The 13,310-nt window shown below is 33.6% G+C and overlaps 2 protein-coding genes across 2 annotated transcripts; both read left to right on the forward strand.

Annotated features, from left to right (window-relative positions):
* Positions 1–7,204: 7,204 nt before the first annotated feature.
* Positions 7,205–7,958, forward strand: LOC131856388 (disease resistance protein Roq1-like; the record flags this gene model as incomplete). Its single annotated transcript, XM_059208158.1, has 2 exons — positions 7,205–7,801; positions 7,904–7,958. Coding segments are annotated over exons 1-2 (600 nt in total), but the record flags the coding sequence as incomplete, so codon positions are not given.
* A 2-nt stretch (positions 7,959–7,960) lies between these two features.
* LOC131056237 (disease resistance protein RPP4-like) lies at positions 7,961–12,468 on the forward strand. The gene is made up of 5 exons (XM_057990597.2): positions 7,961–9,043; positions 9,150–9,416; positions 9,550–11,859; positions 12,055–12,270; positions 12,397–12,468. The coding sequence occupies exons 1-5, from the start codon at positions 7,961–7,963 to the stop codon at positions 12,466–12,468; spliced, it is 3,948 nt and encodes a 1,315-aa protein (XP_057846580.2).
* Positions 12,469–13,310: the final 842 nt, after the last annotated feature.

Consider the following 13,310-nt stretch of genomic DNA (forward strand, 5'->3'; position numbering starts at 1 on the left):
AAATTTTGAAACACTTAGAGATTGAATCTTGGAAAAAGTCAGTAATATAAAAGATAGCCCTCTGAGTGTAGTTTCCAAATATATAATTTATTTTAATACCCACATAATAAAAAATAACTTTTTAAATGGAGTTCTGAAAACTATGTTTTAAAAATGCCTGTTTCAGGACCATACCATGCATGTGTACGACCCACACTTTTTGACACAATTAAAATTATTTTCTCAAACCATTTTGGGAAATGGTTTGTAACACACTGAAGATTGATGAGCATATTTTTTTGTATTTTTTTTTCTAATATTCTTTTTTTAATTAATTTTTTAATGGCCGTAATTATCTTTTTAAAAATTTGACGTGTACGACCCACATAATTTGATGTAAACTTAACATTTTTTGATTTTTTTTTTTTTTAAATACAAAAGAATTTTGTGTAGATTGATGACATATAATTTTTTTTCCAAAATTCTTTAAAATAAAAAAGTTATTAAATTAACAAAATTAGTTAATATTTCAAATTTATGGACCTGATTTAGTATAAATTAAATGAAAAATAGTTAAAATAATCAATTTTTAAATAAATTTACATATTTAGAATCTAGACAGTATAATCTGAAATGGGTTTTAATTTCGTATAAAAATTCTCTAATTAGAGGCGCGTAAACTATTTCTGAAGTTCATATTTGTGCTTTCATTCATGGAGATTTGAATTTGCAGGTCCATGTCTCAGGTGTGGCCATCCCAGGCCTATCCCGGGCCTAATCCCGAGCCAAGTGGCGGGTTGTGGAATCAACTTCCACAAAACGGGCCCCCGTTTTCAAACAAGGGCGGATTGTGGAAAAAAAGGAAAAATGCCATTTAGAAACGGGGGCCCGCTTTTAAACAAAACGGGGGCCCGTTTTTAGAAACGGGCCCCCGTTTTTTAAAACGGGCCCCCGTTTTTTAAAAATGGGCCCCTGTTTTGTTTAAAAGCGGGCCCCCGTTTTAGAACAAAACGGGCCCCCGTTACCTTTCGGCTCGGGAGCTCGAAGCACAAACGGGCCCCCGTTTTTTGAAAACGGGCCCCCGTTTATAAGAGCGCATTTTCCAATGCGCGGACTTCCGCGAATTTGTGACTCATTACCTTGCACTTGCCCTGCACTTCTTCTATTTGTTAAATTATTCATTTAGGATCTCTTTCATGTTGACTCAAATTTTTATTTTATATTTATTCTCATGTGCCTTCTTCAAATTCAAAATTTTGAGGACCATAATGAGTAATTAATATGTAGCCATATGTATAATTTAAGTTCATTGGTGTGAGTTCTTTTGACGTCAAACTATCATGTTCCCATGTCTCTATGTGTTTTTTTTTATGTTGTGGGTATAATGTGTCATTTGTTGCATGGTGGAATTCCACGGAAACACCTCATTATGTTGAAGTAACACAACATCTCTTCTCCTTAGAATGGCATGCATCTAACACATACTATTAGAAGAGGGGACTATCATATCTCTGCATTTCAACATATTTACATTAGCATCATGTTTATCTAAATATTTATTTATCTAATGATCACATATTGTATCTTGTATTTGATGCCTTTGTGGGGACCAAGCCACTATCTCATTGATCTTTATTATCTTATTTCCTTTGTGGGGTAAAAAACACTATCTAATTTATCATCAATCACCATATCATATGGATATCTAGCATAGCACAACTTGCTACCCGTACCAACACAATCTTTTTTTTATCTTAGTGATCACTATCTTGCTATCTCTATGTTTGATCATATTATTTTTTTATCACTTTTTTTTCTTTTTTGTCTATCATGTTTGTGATGAAACAACCTAGTGGTATCTTACAAAGGTTCAAATCTCTTCCTTAGGGGTAACTCTATACAGTTAGAGGATTTTGCATCCCCTTTGTATCTTGGTAAATATTTCCAACCTTTTCACTTTACCTCACATCTTGTTATAATGATATTCTTGCCAGAGTGGGGACAAAATATTTTCAACCTTTTTACTTTACCTCATATCTTGTTATAAATTGTACCTTATGTAATTCTACACTACATAAGTGCCTCCACTTTAAGACAATTGGACAACCCCTTCAACTATTGTTCACTTTCCTACTTGGCTTGCCTATCACCCTTTCTTTTGTCCTTTCTTTTGACCTTGTTAAATATCTAACTCGCGGATATCTACTGACTATAGAGACATCTGCCCACCACTCTAGCATCACACAAAAATGCAATCAGAAGGTGACTATTGAAGCATTACACCTGTAATTGGTACAAGCTCTAATGCCTCCTGCAACATGCACCGATAATGGATTTACTTCCGAGTTGCTTTTCTAGCCATATGGGGCTTTCTTTTTCTCTCTAATCAATCTTTCAACCATCCTTACACTATAACTAATCTATGTAATCTCTCTAGAAATTTACTCACTTCTTTTCTCTCTCACATTCTGAAGGTTTATCTTGTCTCACTTCATTACTTTGTACTTGAGAATCCATCACCATTGTCATCACTTTGTGCTTCAAGAGAGTTTCATCCTTCTTTTTCGATCTAGAAATCTCTTTGCTTTTTGAGTGTGGAAGGGGAGTTTCTTCCTTCTTGTCCTTACATTTTACCTATCTCCATAGAATATATATTATCTCTTTTATTTTCTATTTCATTTATTGGTTTATCCATTATCTATCTTGACTATTTATGGAGGTGGAAACAAAACAAAAAAAGGGTCTGACTATGGTAGACATGTAAAACACAACCCCAACATTTTTGTTTCTCTATTTTGTGTGTGGGTCATTGATGAAAAGGTTATCTTTGTTGGAGGCTTCATCCATGGACTCATTTAAATCTTCTTCTTCCTTTCCCTTACCTTTTCAATCCTCATTTATAGTTAGTTTAATTTTTATTAAGCATTTATTTAACTAAAACACATCAGAAACCCGTACTTTGTCACTTTGTATTTTTTGGTATAGAACTTTGTACTCTACTTGTAAAAGATGCCAACATGTCACATTATCCTCCATGACCTTGTTAGGATTCCCAAAGATACTGAGAGGGGGGGGGGTGAATCAATATCTAACCAGTTAATGGATTTTCTAAACTTATTAAATGAATTGCATTTCAAAACAGTGTACCAGTAAATAAGAATAGTAAACACAACATAGAAAGCACACCATAACACAATATTTTGGCGAGGAAACCCGATGTAGGAAAAACCTCGGTGGGATTTGTGACCCACAATATTCGCTCATTGGCCAATAAGTGAATATTACTTCCAAATGTGGTGCATGCACATGCAGGAAGGCTCACTGCCTAGAGCTCACTACTCAAATACAAAGGAAGTCTCACTAATTTACAAAAGTGGATTATAGAAATCCAAAGTGATGTACTGCTACAAAAAGCGTCTGCTATGCCAGATTCGGTATCGGTTTAAGCTCTTGCAATAATCATAAACCTTACATCAATATTCACTCATCATATCCATCTACCATGTCCTTACTTACAAATGATCCTACAAGATCTCATACTTATATATGAGTCTTATTACAATATGTTGTGTCGGCTTACAAAAAGATATTGCAATTAAATGCATTAAGTAATAAACAAAATCCTGTCGGCCAGGGTGCCAGTAATCAATCTTTTTGCTGTCGGTGAACTGTATGCCGGTGTAGAGTCTTTCGGTGTCGGTGCCTGCCGGTGTCATAAGATTGTAAGGTTGCCATCAATGACAATACCTTCAATAACCTACAATTTCTCATTGGAGTGTGCATTTGCCAATAGACCTATGCTTGCATCCTTGGATAGAGAGTTAGCACAGGTCACTAGAAGATCTTTTTGATGTACCCTTTTAGATTTTGTTGTTAAAACCTTGTGATCTACTAACACTTGACAACTACCACACTGTGTGCTCATCTTGAGTGGAGAGGTATATTGAGTGAGTCCCTAAGAGAGTACCAAAGGTCTTTCAGGTTGGTTTACTTTTCCCCCCTCTACAGCGTAAAATCTTCAAAATTTCTATACCTAAATAATCCTTGATTTTTACAATAGAAACCATTTTATTATAATTATTTAAAAGAAAATACTTGATTTTGTAAATTTTGTTTAGTCAAACCTTGAAATGTGAATAGTTTCTAATAAAAACTAATAGCTTAAATAATCTATTAAAATACTTAATATCTTGGAAATGGTGTCTTGAATGTTCTAAATATATTGTAGAATATTAACTTGTCTAAATAAAATTTACAACATCCAAGTTATTGAATATGACCATGCAATTATGCAACATGTAAAATAACTAATATTTTCAAGTTATTGCAATAAAACATGAAACACGTATACAATTATATAAAATCATAATATTATAAAAAAAAATTAAGGGCACATGTAATCATTCAAATGAAATTCATGAATTCAAATAAAATATTTTTAACTAAATTCATTTCAATTTTTATTAGTAGATATGACATTTTATCTACCATGTACATGGTCATAAGGCTTTCCCCCTTAATGGTTGACATCATCAAAAAAAATTATTATAAACATTTAAGACACTTCATGGAGTCAATACATCCCTTGCTACATATGCAAAAGTAGGAGTCAAATCAAAGATTTATAGAATGTACTCCAAGCTTTCTAGAATGAATGTACACCGTATATTTTGGATACATAAACCAAAAATTTCTAAATCATCAATGTGATAGAATTTCAACTCATGAATGTTCACAAATAATACAAGAGAAAATATTTAAACACTTATTGATTATTGTTTGCAATATTATCGTTCATTTACATTTAAACAAATAGAACTAAAAGTTGATTTCTTGATGGCTTCTAGAGGGAATTTCTATAGTCATAAAAATAGTAAATTACATAATCCAGTTGTTAATAGTTCAACTTTATTTTGTCTACATTGTGCTTTTATCCCCAACTGTTTCTTTATAAATTTGTGATAAAATTTATTTAATTTTTCTAGGTAGTTGAAAGTATTAAGAGTTTAAGTCACAATACATGAATAATTGATCTCTTCTTGTTTAAAGTTAAGGATTGATAGATATTCATTTTTCAGAGCTCGTTTTGGAAAAGGACAAGCTCATTGAGCCAACAAGATATACATACAATTCAAGCTCAACAAAATGTACTTAAAGGTCTATCAAAATAAATACAAAACTAAATAAAAAAATTAACATAAATATACAAATTCACCGTCACTAAACAAGACTTACATGTAAATTATATCAAATAAATTAATGCACATAAAATATGTAAGATAAAACAAGGAGGGGAAAGAATCTTCAAACTCTTTTAATATCTCTCGTGCTTGTTCCTTCAACCAATTTTAAGATAAAATTTACGAGCGAACTAAATAAATATTGCTGCAGTCAATAAGTTTCATTTTAGACGTGAGATCACAATAATTTTCAATAGAAACTATAAAATAGATAATAGTTTCATTGCGCTTATGCCATGTGAGATCACAATAATTTTCAATAGAAACTATAAAATAGATTATAGGAATGGTTGTTTGCACTTATTTCAATCACCGCCTTTAATTATTGAAGTGGCTGCACTTAACAAACGCAATGCAAATTCGTCTCATTCAAGAAGGAATCAAGGAACAGTGACAAACAGAATCTTATTTAATGTTTGATAAGATTTTTAATGTTTGTGACCCTACCAACCATATGATTTAGATCTTATTTGATAATGAAGTTTTATGTTTTTTCATATGGTTTCAATTGCGTTATTGAAGGATCTTTCTTGTGCTTTGCTTTTCCTTGTGTTCTACATGAATTTTTTAATATAATAGAGATGGATTTCACTTCATTAACTCATGATGTTTACTTTCAGAAGAGATGGTTTTGCAATCTTTTCGCAATATAAAATTTACATCATTTGATTAGTCTTTCTTAAGCTTAGGATTGGTACAATAAATATAAAAATAGGGTAAGAGGTTTTGAGAAAATAAACTAAAAATAAAATAAACATAAGAGAATAGAAAATGATAAATTTTAATTACGTTCATTAGTTCTAAATGGTCAAATGAAACTAAAAGAAGTCAATATTACAACGATTAGTATTCACACATCCATCTTGAACATGAGTGCACGAATTGGAGGAAAATCATAATGAAGATATTTTGAGTTGAATGTGATTGAACTATTATATTCTATACATCACCCTGCAAGTACAATAAAATAGATCTCTTGAAGTTTTCCCCCCAACAGATATAAAATAAAACTAAATACTACCATGGCTGAAAACACTCAAAACATTTAGGAATAATCATTTATTACTTTGAATATATGAGGCAATTATAATTTTTAGTATAGCTTCCATATTTAAATTTCAATAGTTAATTGGTAATAAAAATGTCCACCACCCTTAATAAAAGTCACAAGAGGGTTATAAAGAGATAGTCTTGACACCAAGGTACAAAATTTAAAATCTACAACTTACATTTTATTTATCCCTACTTTTAGACCTTACACTATTTTCAATTTATTTTTAATTAAGTTATTAAATTATGAATAATTAAATATGAAATAGCATGAAGGAATACCATACGAAAGATGTAACATAATCATTCATGTCATTTTGATTTGGTCCTTTATGGTACTTGACCTTTCCCTTTTAGCAAAACACGAATTCTTGATGATACTTTATTTAATTCTCAAGAAAAAAAAAGTCCTCTTACAAACTCTAGAGAATAGTCTTCTTCTTCAATAAATTTAAAAGAAATATATACTATTTATCAATATATTAAACCATTTTATCAACATAAATATTTAAAATTAACAAATATATACTAATTTAACTAATAAAAAATATTTTCTTCTATGATATTATTATAAAATCTCTAATTTTCTACAAAATATTATATCTTCCAGAAAATCTGGTTGCATTATTTATCCTACTCAACACGGCACCGAAAGGGTCCCAAACGCACCAAGTCTCTCAATTATACGTCTGCTTTTAAACAGAACCAATCTTTTTCGTCCACGTAATGAGTTGTCTACACCCAAAGCATTTTCCTTCCCTTTTCCCTCCACAGGTCGGCGCTTGTCTAATTTCGAAACGTATACCTAATTTCTTTTCCTCGTTCTTTCGAGGAAAGGGCTGAATTCGCCTGCACAATGATTTAATTAAATATAATTCACTCTGCCCTCCTCTTTTGATATGAGCTCGTATTTCTTTCTGCATACTGCAATCAAATCTATTTCTCCCTGCATTTTTTATTTTTTTTCTTTCTTTCAACGAGTGATTAATGTTGGAATCAATGGCGTCTTCTTCATCATCTCAGCAACAAAATCAGGAATTTAATGCCTTCTCTGGAATAGAACCTTCTGGCAAAAGAAGGAAGGTTTCTGAATCTTCAAGATTGTTCGATGTTTTCATAAATCACAGAGGTCCCGATGTCAAAGAAACTTTGGCTACTCAGCTTTACAACTCTCTTCAGCAGTTGGGACTACGGGTGTTTCTTGATAAGGAAGAGAAGGAACTTGGAAATTCTTTTCCTTCTACCATCGAGACTGCCATCTGCTCTGCTAAGGTACACATAACCATCTTTTCCAAAAGATATGCAGAGTCACCTTGGTGCCTGGCTGAGCTAGTTCTCATGTTAAACAGCCAGGCCAAAATTATTCCTGTGTTTTACGAAGTGAGGCCTAGTGACCTCCGCCACATTGAAAAGGGAGCATACGCTGATGCATTCAAGAAATATGAGGAAAAGGGCAGGTACTTGGAGAAGCATAACCAGTGGAAAGAAACTCTTCAGTCACTTTCATTAATAGCTGGGGAAGAATTTGACAGGTAACATTTCTGTGTTTTGGTAGTTGTAATTCGTATAAGTATATTGTTCCTTCAAATGAGGTTAACTATTTTCTTATGTAATTTTTCTTTCGTTTTTTAAAGATTCAGTGACTGTAAAAACATAATAGTAGCAGTGCAAGAAGAGGTAAAAAGGAAAACATGTTTCATGTTGCTGAATATCCAGTGGGGCTTAACAACCTTGTGGAAGATTTTGAAAGGCGTTGCCTTGATGAACTTGTACAAGATTTTGAAAACCAGTGCAGACTGCAGACTGTGAAGAATAAGGTTGTGGTAGTTGGCATTTTTGGAATGGGTGGGTCGGGCAAGACAACTCTTGCAAAAGAATTGTTTAACCGAAAGATGTCTAATTATTCTAGAGCAAGTTTTCTGTTTGATGTGCGAGAAGCATATGCGAGAAGCAACTTACCTTCTTTGCAACTTAAGCTTCTCAAAGATCTCTTTGACACACGCCATCTCAATTTTACAAGTACAGAGGAAGGAACAAGCTATCTCAAAGATAATCTACAAAGGAGCCCTGGGCATTTAAGCTTCCTAATTGTTGTAGACGATATCGATCATGTCCAGCAGTTAAACGCTCTACTGGTAAGGGATATCTTAAAAAAATCTAGCATAAAGAAAGCTCTGGTAATTGTGACAACCCGGGACGTTGGGGTGCTTCTTGCCGCAGGGATAACTGTTGGTTATAATTTAAAAGGAATGGATAAAAACCACGGGAGGAAACTCTTCTGTTGGCATGCCTTTGGCCAATCCCATCCATGTACTGGGTACGAGTCACTGGTTAATGAATTTGTAGACGTGTGTGGAGGGTTACCTCTGTCTCTCCAGGTTCTCGGCCGGCATGTTCATGGTAGAGCTCACAGTTATTGGAGGTCACAATTGATTAAAGCTAGAATGATGCTGCCTCGAGATGTAAAGCAAAGATTGAAAATAAGCTTTGAGGCATTGGATGATGAACAAAAACAGGTTTTCATGGATATTGCCTGTTTTTTTGTGGGCATATCAAAGGGTACGGCCGAAAGAGTATGGGAGGCATCAGGATGGAATGCTCAACATGCACTGGAGACACTCAAAGATAAATGCCTTGTGGAAGAAATCAACGAGATTCGGGGAGATGTAATTTTATTGAGAATGCATGACCACCTGAGGGACTTGGGAAGAGAAATGGCACTTGAGCTCAGCCCTCCCCAACGCCTGTGGCGTCCTCAAGATCTGAAATCTTCGGTATGTCTGTTATCCTCTCAAATTTTATCTTAATGCTGTAATATTACAAATCTTAACTTGTGACTAGCTATATTAATGGAAAATTGAGATTCTTCTTTGTCTGCAGGCTTTAATGGGTTTCAAAAATGTCCTCACCAAAACCAATATGAGGTGTTTCCACTCCATTTTTGACAATTCCATTGGTTCTCAAGTTACATTCTTTTTAGGCCAATCAGATAATTGTGTTGAGACGTCAGCTTCCTTGCTATGGCTCAAGCTCGAGGGGAATTCCACGGAACAATCAAGTATTCCTTCATGGATTCCTCTTCAAAATCTGCATCATCTAGAAATCCATTCTGGACAGCTCAAAACGTTGTGGGAGAATAACATAGAGGTATTTTGATATTCTATGTTAAAAATTAAATTCCCTTAAAACTGTATTGTGGAATTCCTTATGTTATGGTTGCCTCTGAACTATTTTTTTTAAATCATTGAAGTCTTTACACAAATTTTATCTTGAATATCAGGCATCTTCCCGCTTGAAAGAGCTGCTGATTTATGAAAACTCTTTGAAAGAGTTTCCAGATTTATCAGGAATTTCAGATAGTTTAGAAAATGGATTTTTTGAAAGCCTTGAAAAGCTTGTGATTAGCGGTGAATATTTTATGTCCAAGATATTAATTAGTGGAATTCACTATCCCAGCCTTGACTCGATCACACTTGAATACATGGGAAATCTTATGGAAGTGAATTTAAGAAGTGTAAATAGCTTAAAGTCACTTACTATTCTATATTGTAATAAACTCACAAGATTGATAGGAACATCTCATCTTACAAATCTTGTCGTATTAAGGATTACTCAATGTCCAGACCTTGAGGAGCTAAGGCTTGCTCATCCGAGCTGTCTTGAAAGGATCAAAATCGGTTACTGTAGAAAGTTGAAAAGTGTGCTGGGAATATCTTATCTTCTGAAGCTTGTAGAACTGGATATTTATTATTGTGAGAAGCTAGAGTTCGATCACTTGAGTCTCTCTGGTATGAAATGTCTCGAGAGGATGACATTTGATAAATATGTAAAGGTGAAATATATTGAATTAGATAGCTGTCAAAATTTCAAAACAATACAGTTTGGTTATGAAGAGCTTGTTGAATTAAGCATTCAGGGCTGTCCGGAGCTTGAGCTTGAGCCAGTTTTCAGAGGTCCAAGTTGCCTGGAAAAGATTATAATTGATGGATGCAGAGAGTTCAAATATCTTCAATTGGATGGTTGTCAAAATTTGAAAACAATACAATTTGGCTGTGAAGAACTTGTAGAATTAAACATTCGGGGCTGTCCGGAGCTTGAAGAATTGATAGTTTTTAGAGGTCCAAATTGTCTGGAGAGGATTATAATTGATGGATGTGGAAAGCTCAAATTTCTTCAAGTGGATTGTGATCAAAATTCAAAAAGTGTGTTAGGAATATCTAATCTTGCAAAGCTTGTAGAATTGGAAATCTGTCGTTGTGGGAAGCATGAGTTTGATCACTTGTGTCTCAGTGGTCTGAAGTGTCTCGAGAAGATTAAATTTGATAGACTTGTAAAGTTGAAATATTTTGAAGTGGATGATTGTCAAATTTTGAAAACAATACAGTTTGGCTGTGAAGAGCTGGTAGAATTTAGCATTCGAGGCTGTCCGGAGCTTCAAGAATTGCCAGTTTTTAGAGGCCCATGTTTATTGGAGAGGATTATAATTGATGGATGTGAAAAGCTGAAATGTCTTCAAGTGGATGATTGTCAAAATTTGAAAACAATACAGTTTGGCTGTGAAGAGCTTCTACAATTTAACATTCAAGGCTGTCCGGAGCTCAAAGAATTGCCAGTTTTTAGGGGCCCGAGTTGCATGGAGAGGATTATAATTGATAGATGTGAAAATCTGAAGTGTCTTCAAGTGGATGATTGTCAAAATTTGAAAACATTACAGTTTGGCTGTGAAAAACTTGTAGCATTAAGCATTCAGGGCTGTCCGGAGCTTGAAGAATTGCCAGTTTTTAGAGGGCCGAGTTTCTTGGAGAGGATTATAATTGATGGATGTAAAAAGCTGAAATATCTTAAAGTGGATGATTGTCGAAATTTGAAAACAATACAGTTTGGCTGTGAGGAGCTTGTAGCATTAAGCATTCAGGGCTGTCCGGAGCTTGAAGAGTTGCTCAGTTTTAGAGTGCCAAGTTGCTTAGAGAGGATTATAATCGATGGATGTGAAAAGCTCAAATGTCTTCAAGTGGATGATTTTCAGATTTTGAAAAGTGTGTGCAGAATGTGTAAGCTTGTAGAATTGGAAATTTGTAGTTGTGGGAAGCAAGAGTTTGATCGCTTGTGTCTCCGTGGTCTGAAGTGTCTTGAGAGGATTAAATTTGGTACACATGTGAAGGTGAAATATTTTGAATTCGATGGTTGTCAAAATTTGAAAACAGTGCAGTTTGGTTGCGAAGAGCTTGTAGAATTAAGCATTCGGGGCTGTCCGATGCTAGAGGAGTTGCCAGATTTTAGAGGCCCAGGTTGCCTGGAAAGGATTATAATTGATGGATGTGGAAAGCTGAAACGTCTTCAAGTGGATGGTTATCAAAATTTGAAAAGTGTGTCAGGTAACTTTGGGCTTAGACAGTTGAGTATTATTGATTGTCCTGAGCTTGAGGAGGTGCCACCTCTTGACAGACTGAACTGTTTGAAGAGCATTATAATTCACAACTGTGAGAAGCTGCAGAACATATCATGTGTCAAAGAATGGCATGTATCAAATTATATGAGTTTCTGTTATTGCAGCAATGCACTAATACGGAGTTGCATTCGTAAGTTGAAGGTAATTATTTCAATGCTCCTTTTTATCAGGGAATTGTAAATATCAATTTGAAGTGCGTTTTTTAAATTATTGGTCATCATCTTTGTTTTTTTGGTCTGTTCTTACAAGATAATCTATACTTACGTAAGTAAAGTGATTTGTAATTGAAAAGAAATTACTGTGGATGAACTGAGAGTATTTTGTCTTTTATTACAGAATGTGCAGTCATATCGTCCTACTGTTTTGATTGGAAGGGCAGTGGATGGAGCAGAGTCAACTTTAAAACAGTTCTCGTTTTCTGAAATTGAAGCCTATGCACTAACTAGTGTCTACAGGCCAAAATTGCATGCATTCATTGTATGCTTTGTGATAAAGGTCGATGGCTCTTCTCTGGTAGGGGATATAAATAAATTTCTCACTAGTATTTTTCAGGTGCGTCAAGGAGAATGGATAATTACAATGGTAGGTAATGACTATTTTCATAATGTCTATCAGCAAATTGAAAATGATTTTAGGAATTATGGAATATTGAAGGGGGTTTTTCATTTTTGTGTAAAGTTGGAGGAAGATGAAGAGCTCAAAACTGTGCATATCTTACGTAAAATTGTTGATAAGATATATCATTCATAAATGGAATCGTCTTTGTATTCACTTCCAGTGAGAATTGTCCATAGAGGTTCAAAATTTCTATTAATTTTTTTCTTATGGAACTGTCTACATGCACTCCTCTCAAATGTTCTTCGAACTGTGTGGAATGAATAAATCGTGAATTTAGTTCTTTTTGGTGAATGCGAGTGGTTTGGTTTGTGGGGATTCATTTATTAAAAAGAGAATGAATGTTATTTATTTATTATTGTTAGTTTTATAAAATTAAAATCTACATTGAATTTTATTTTTTATATTTAATGATAAAAATATTTATTTGTGGTAATTTATATAGTTTTATTTTGTATTTCACAATTCTAACAATATTTCAATTATTTAGAATTTTTCGACATCTTAATTATTTATTCATTTTTTAATTAGTGATCATATTAATTTTGCAATGGACACATTGATAGGTATATACATTGACCATATCATATAAATAAATATCAAAATTGAACAAAATACATATTTCATTAAAATTTCATAATATAAAGCAAGCTATAAAGTGTAGCTAGGAAACACTTGAAACCCATAGGTGTTTAAAATTTCTAGTAGTAAAAGGTTTTGATTGTGTTTAGATGATCCTCCCCCTCTTCCTAAGGGATATTTGTGAATTATATTGGATGTGGGAATATAATTGATAATTGAAAGGTACAAAGATGTGTAGAGTTATCAAGTCTATCTTAGTCTCAACTTCATGTTGTTTGTAAATCCAAATTACTTTTCAAGTTCGATTAAGTCCTTGTTTTCTTGCAAGATTTAAAAATATAATAATATTTGTGTGATTGGTGGACTTAAAAGAGTCACTTAATCATACATTGCTC

This window comes from Cryptomeria japonica, chromosome 7 (assembly GCF_030272615.1).
Source record: "Cryptomeria japonica chromosome 7, Sugi_1.0, whole genome shotgun sequence".
Lineage (NCBI taxonomy): Eukaryota > Viridiplantae > Streptophyta > Pinopsida > Cupressales > Cupressaceae > Cryptomeria > Cryptomeria japonica.

Bases quoted from the DNA above. Each gene is read 5' to 3' on its own strand.
- LOC131056237 (XM_057990597.2), top strand. From the start codon at position 7,961: ATGTTTCATGTTGCTGAATATCCAGTGGGGCTTAACAACCTTGTGGAA. The intron at 9,044-9,149 runs GTATGTCTGTTA...CTTTGTCTGCAG, and splicing joins CTCAAGATCTGAAATCTTCG to GCTTTAATGGGTTTCAAAAA. The intron at 9,417-9,549 runs GTATTTTGATAT...CTTGAATATCAG, and splicing joins TGTGGGAGAATAACATAGAG to GCATCTTCCCGCTTGAAAGA.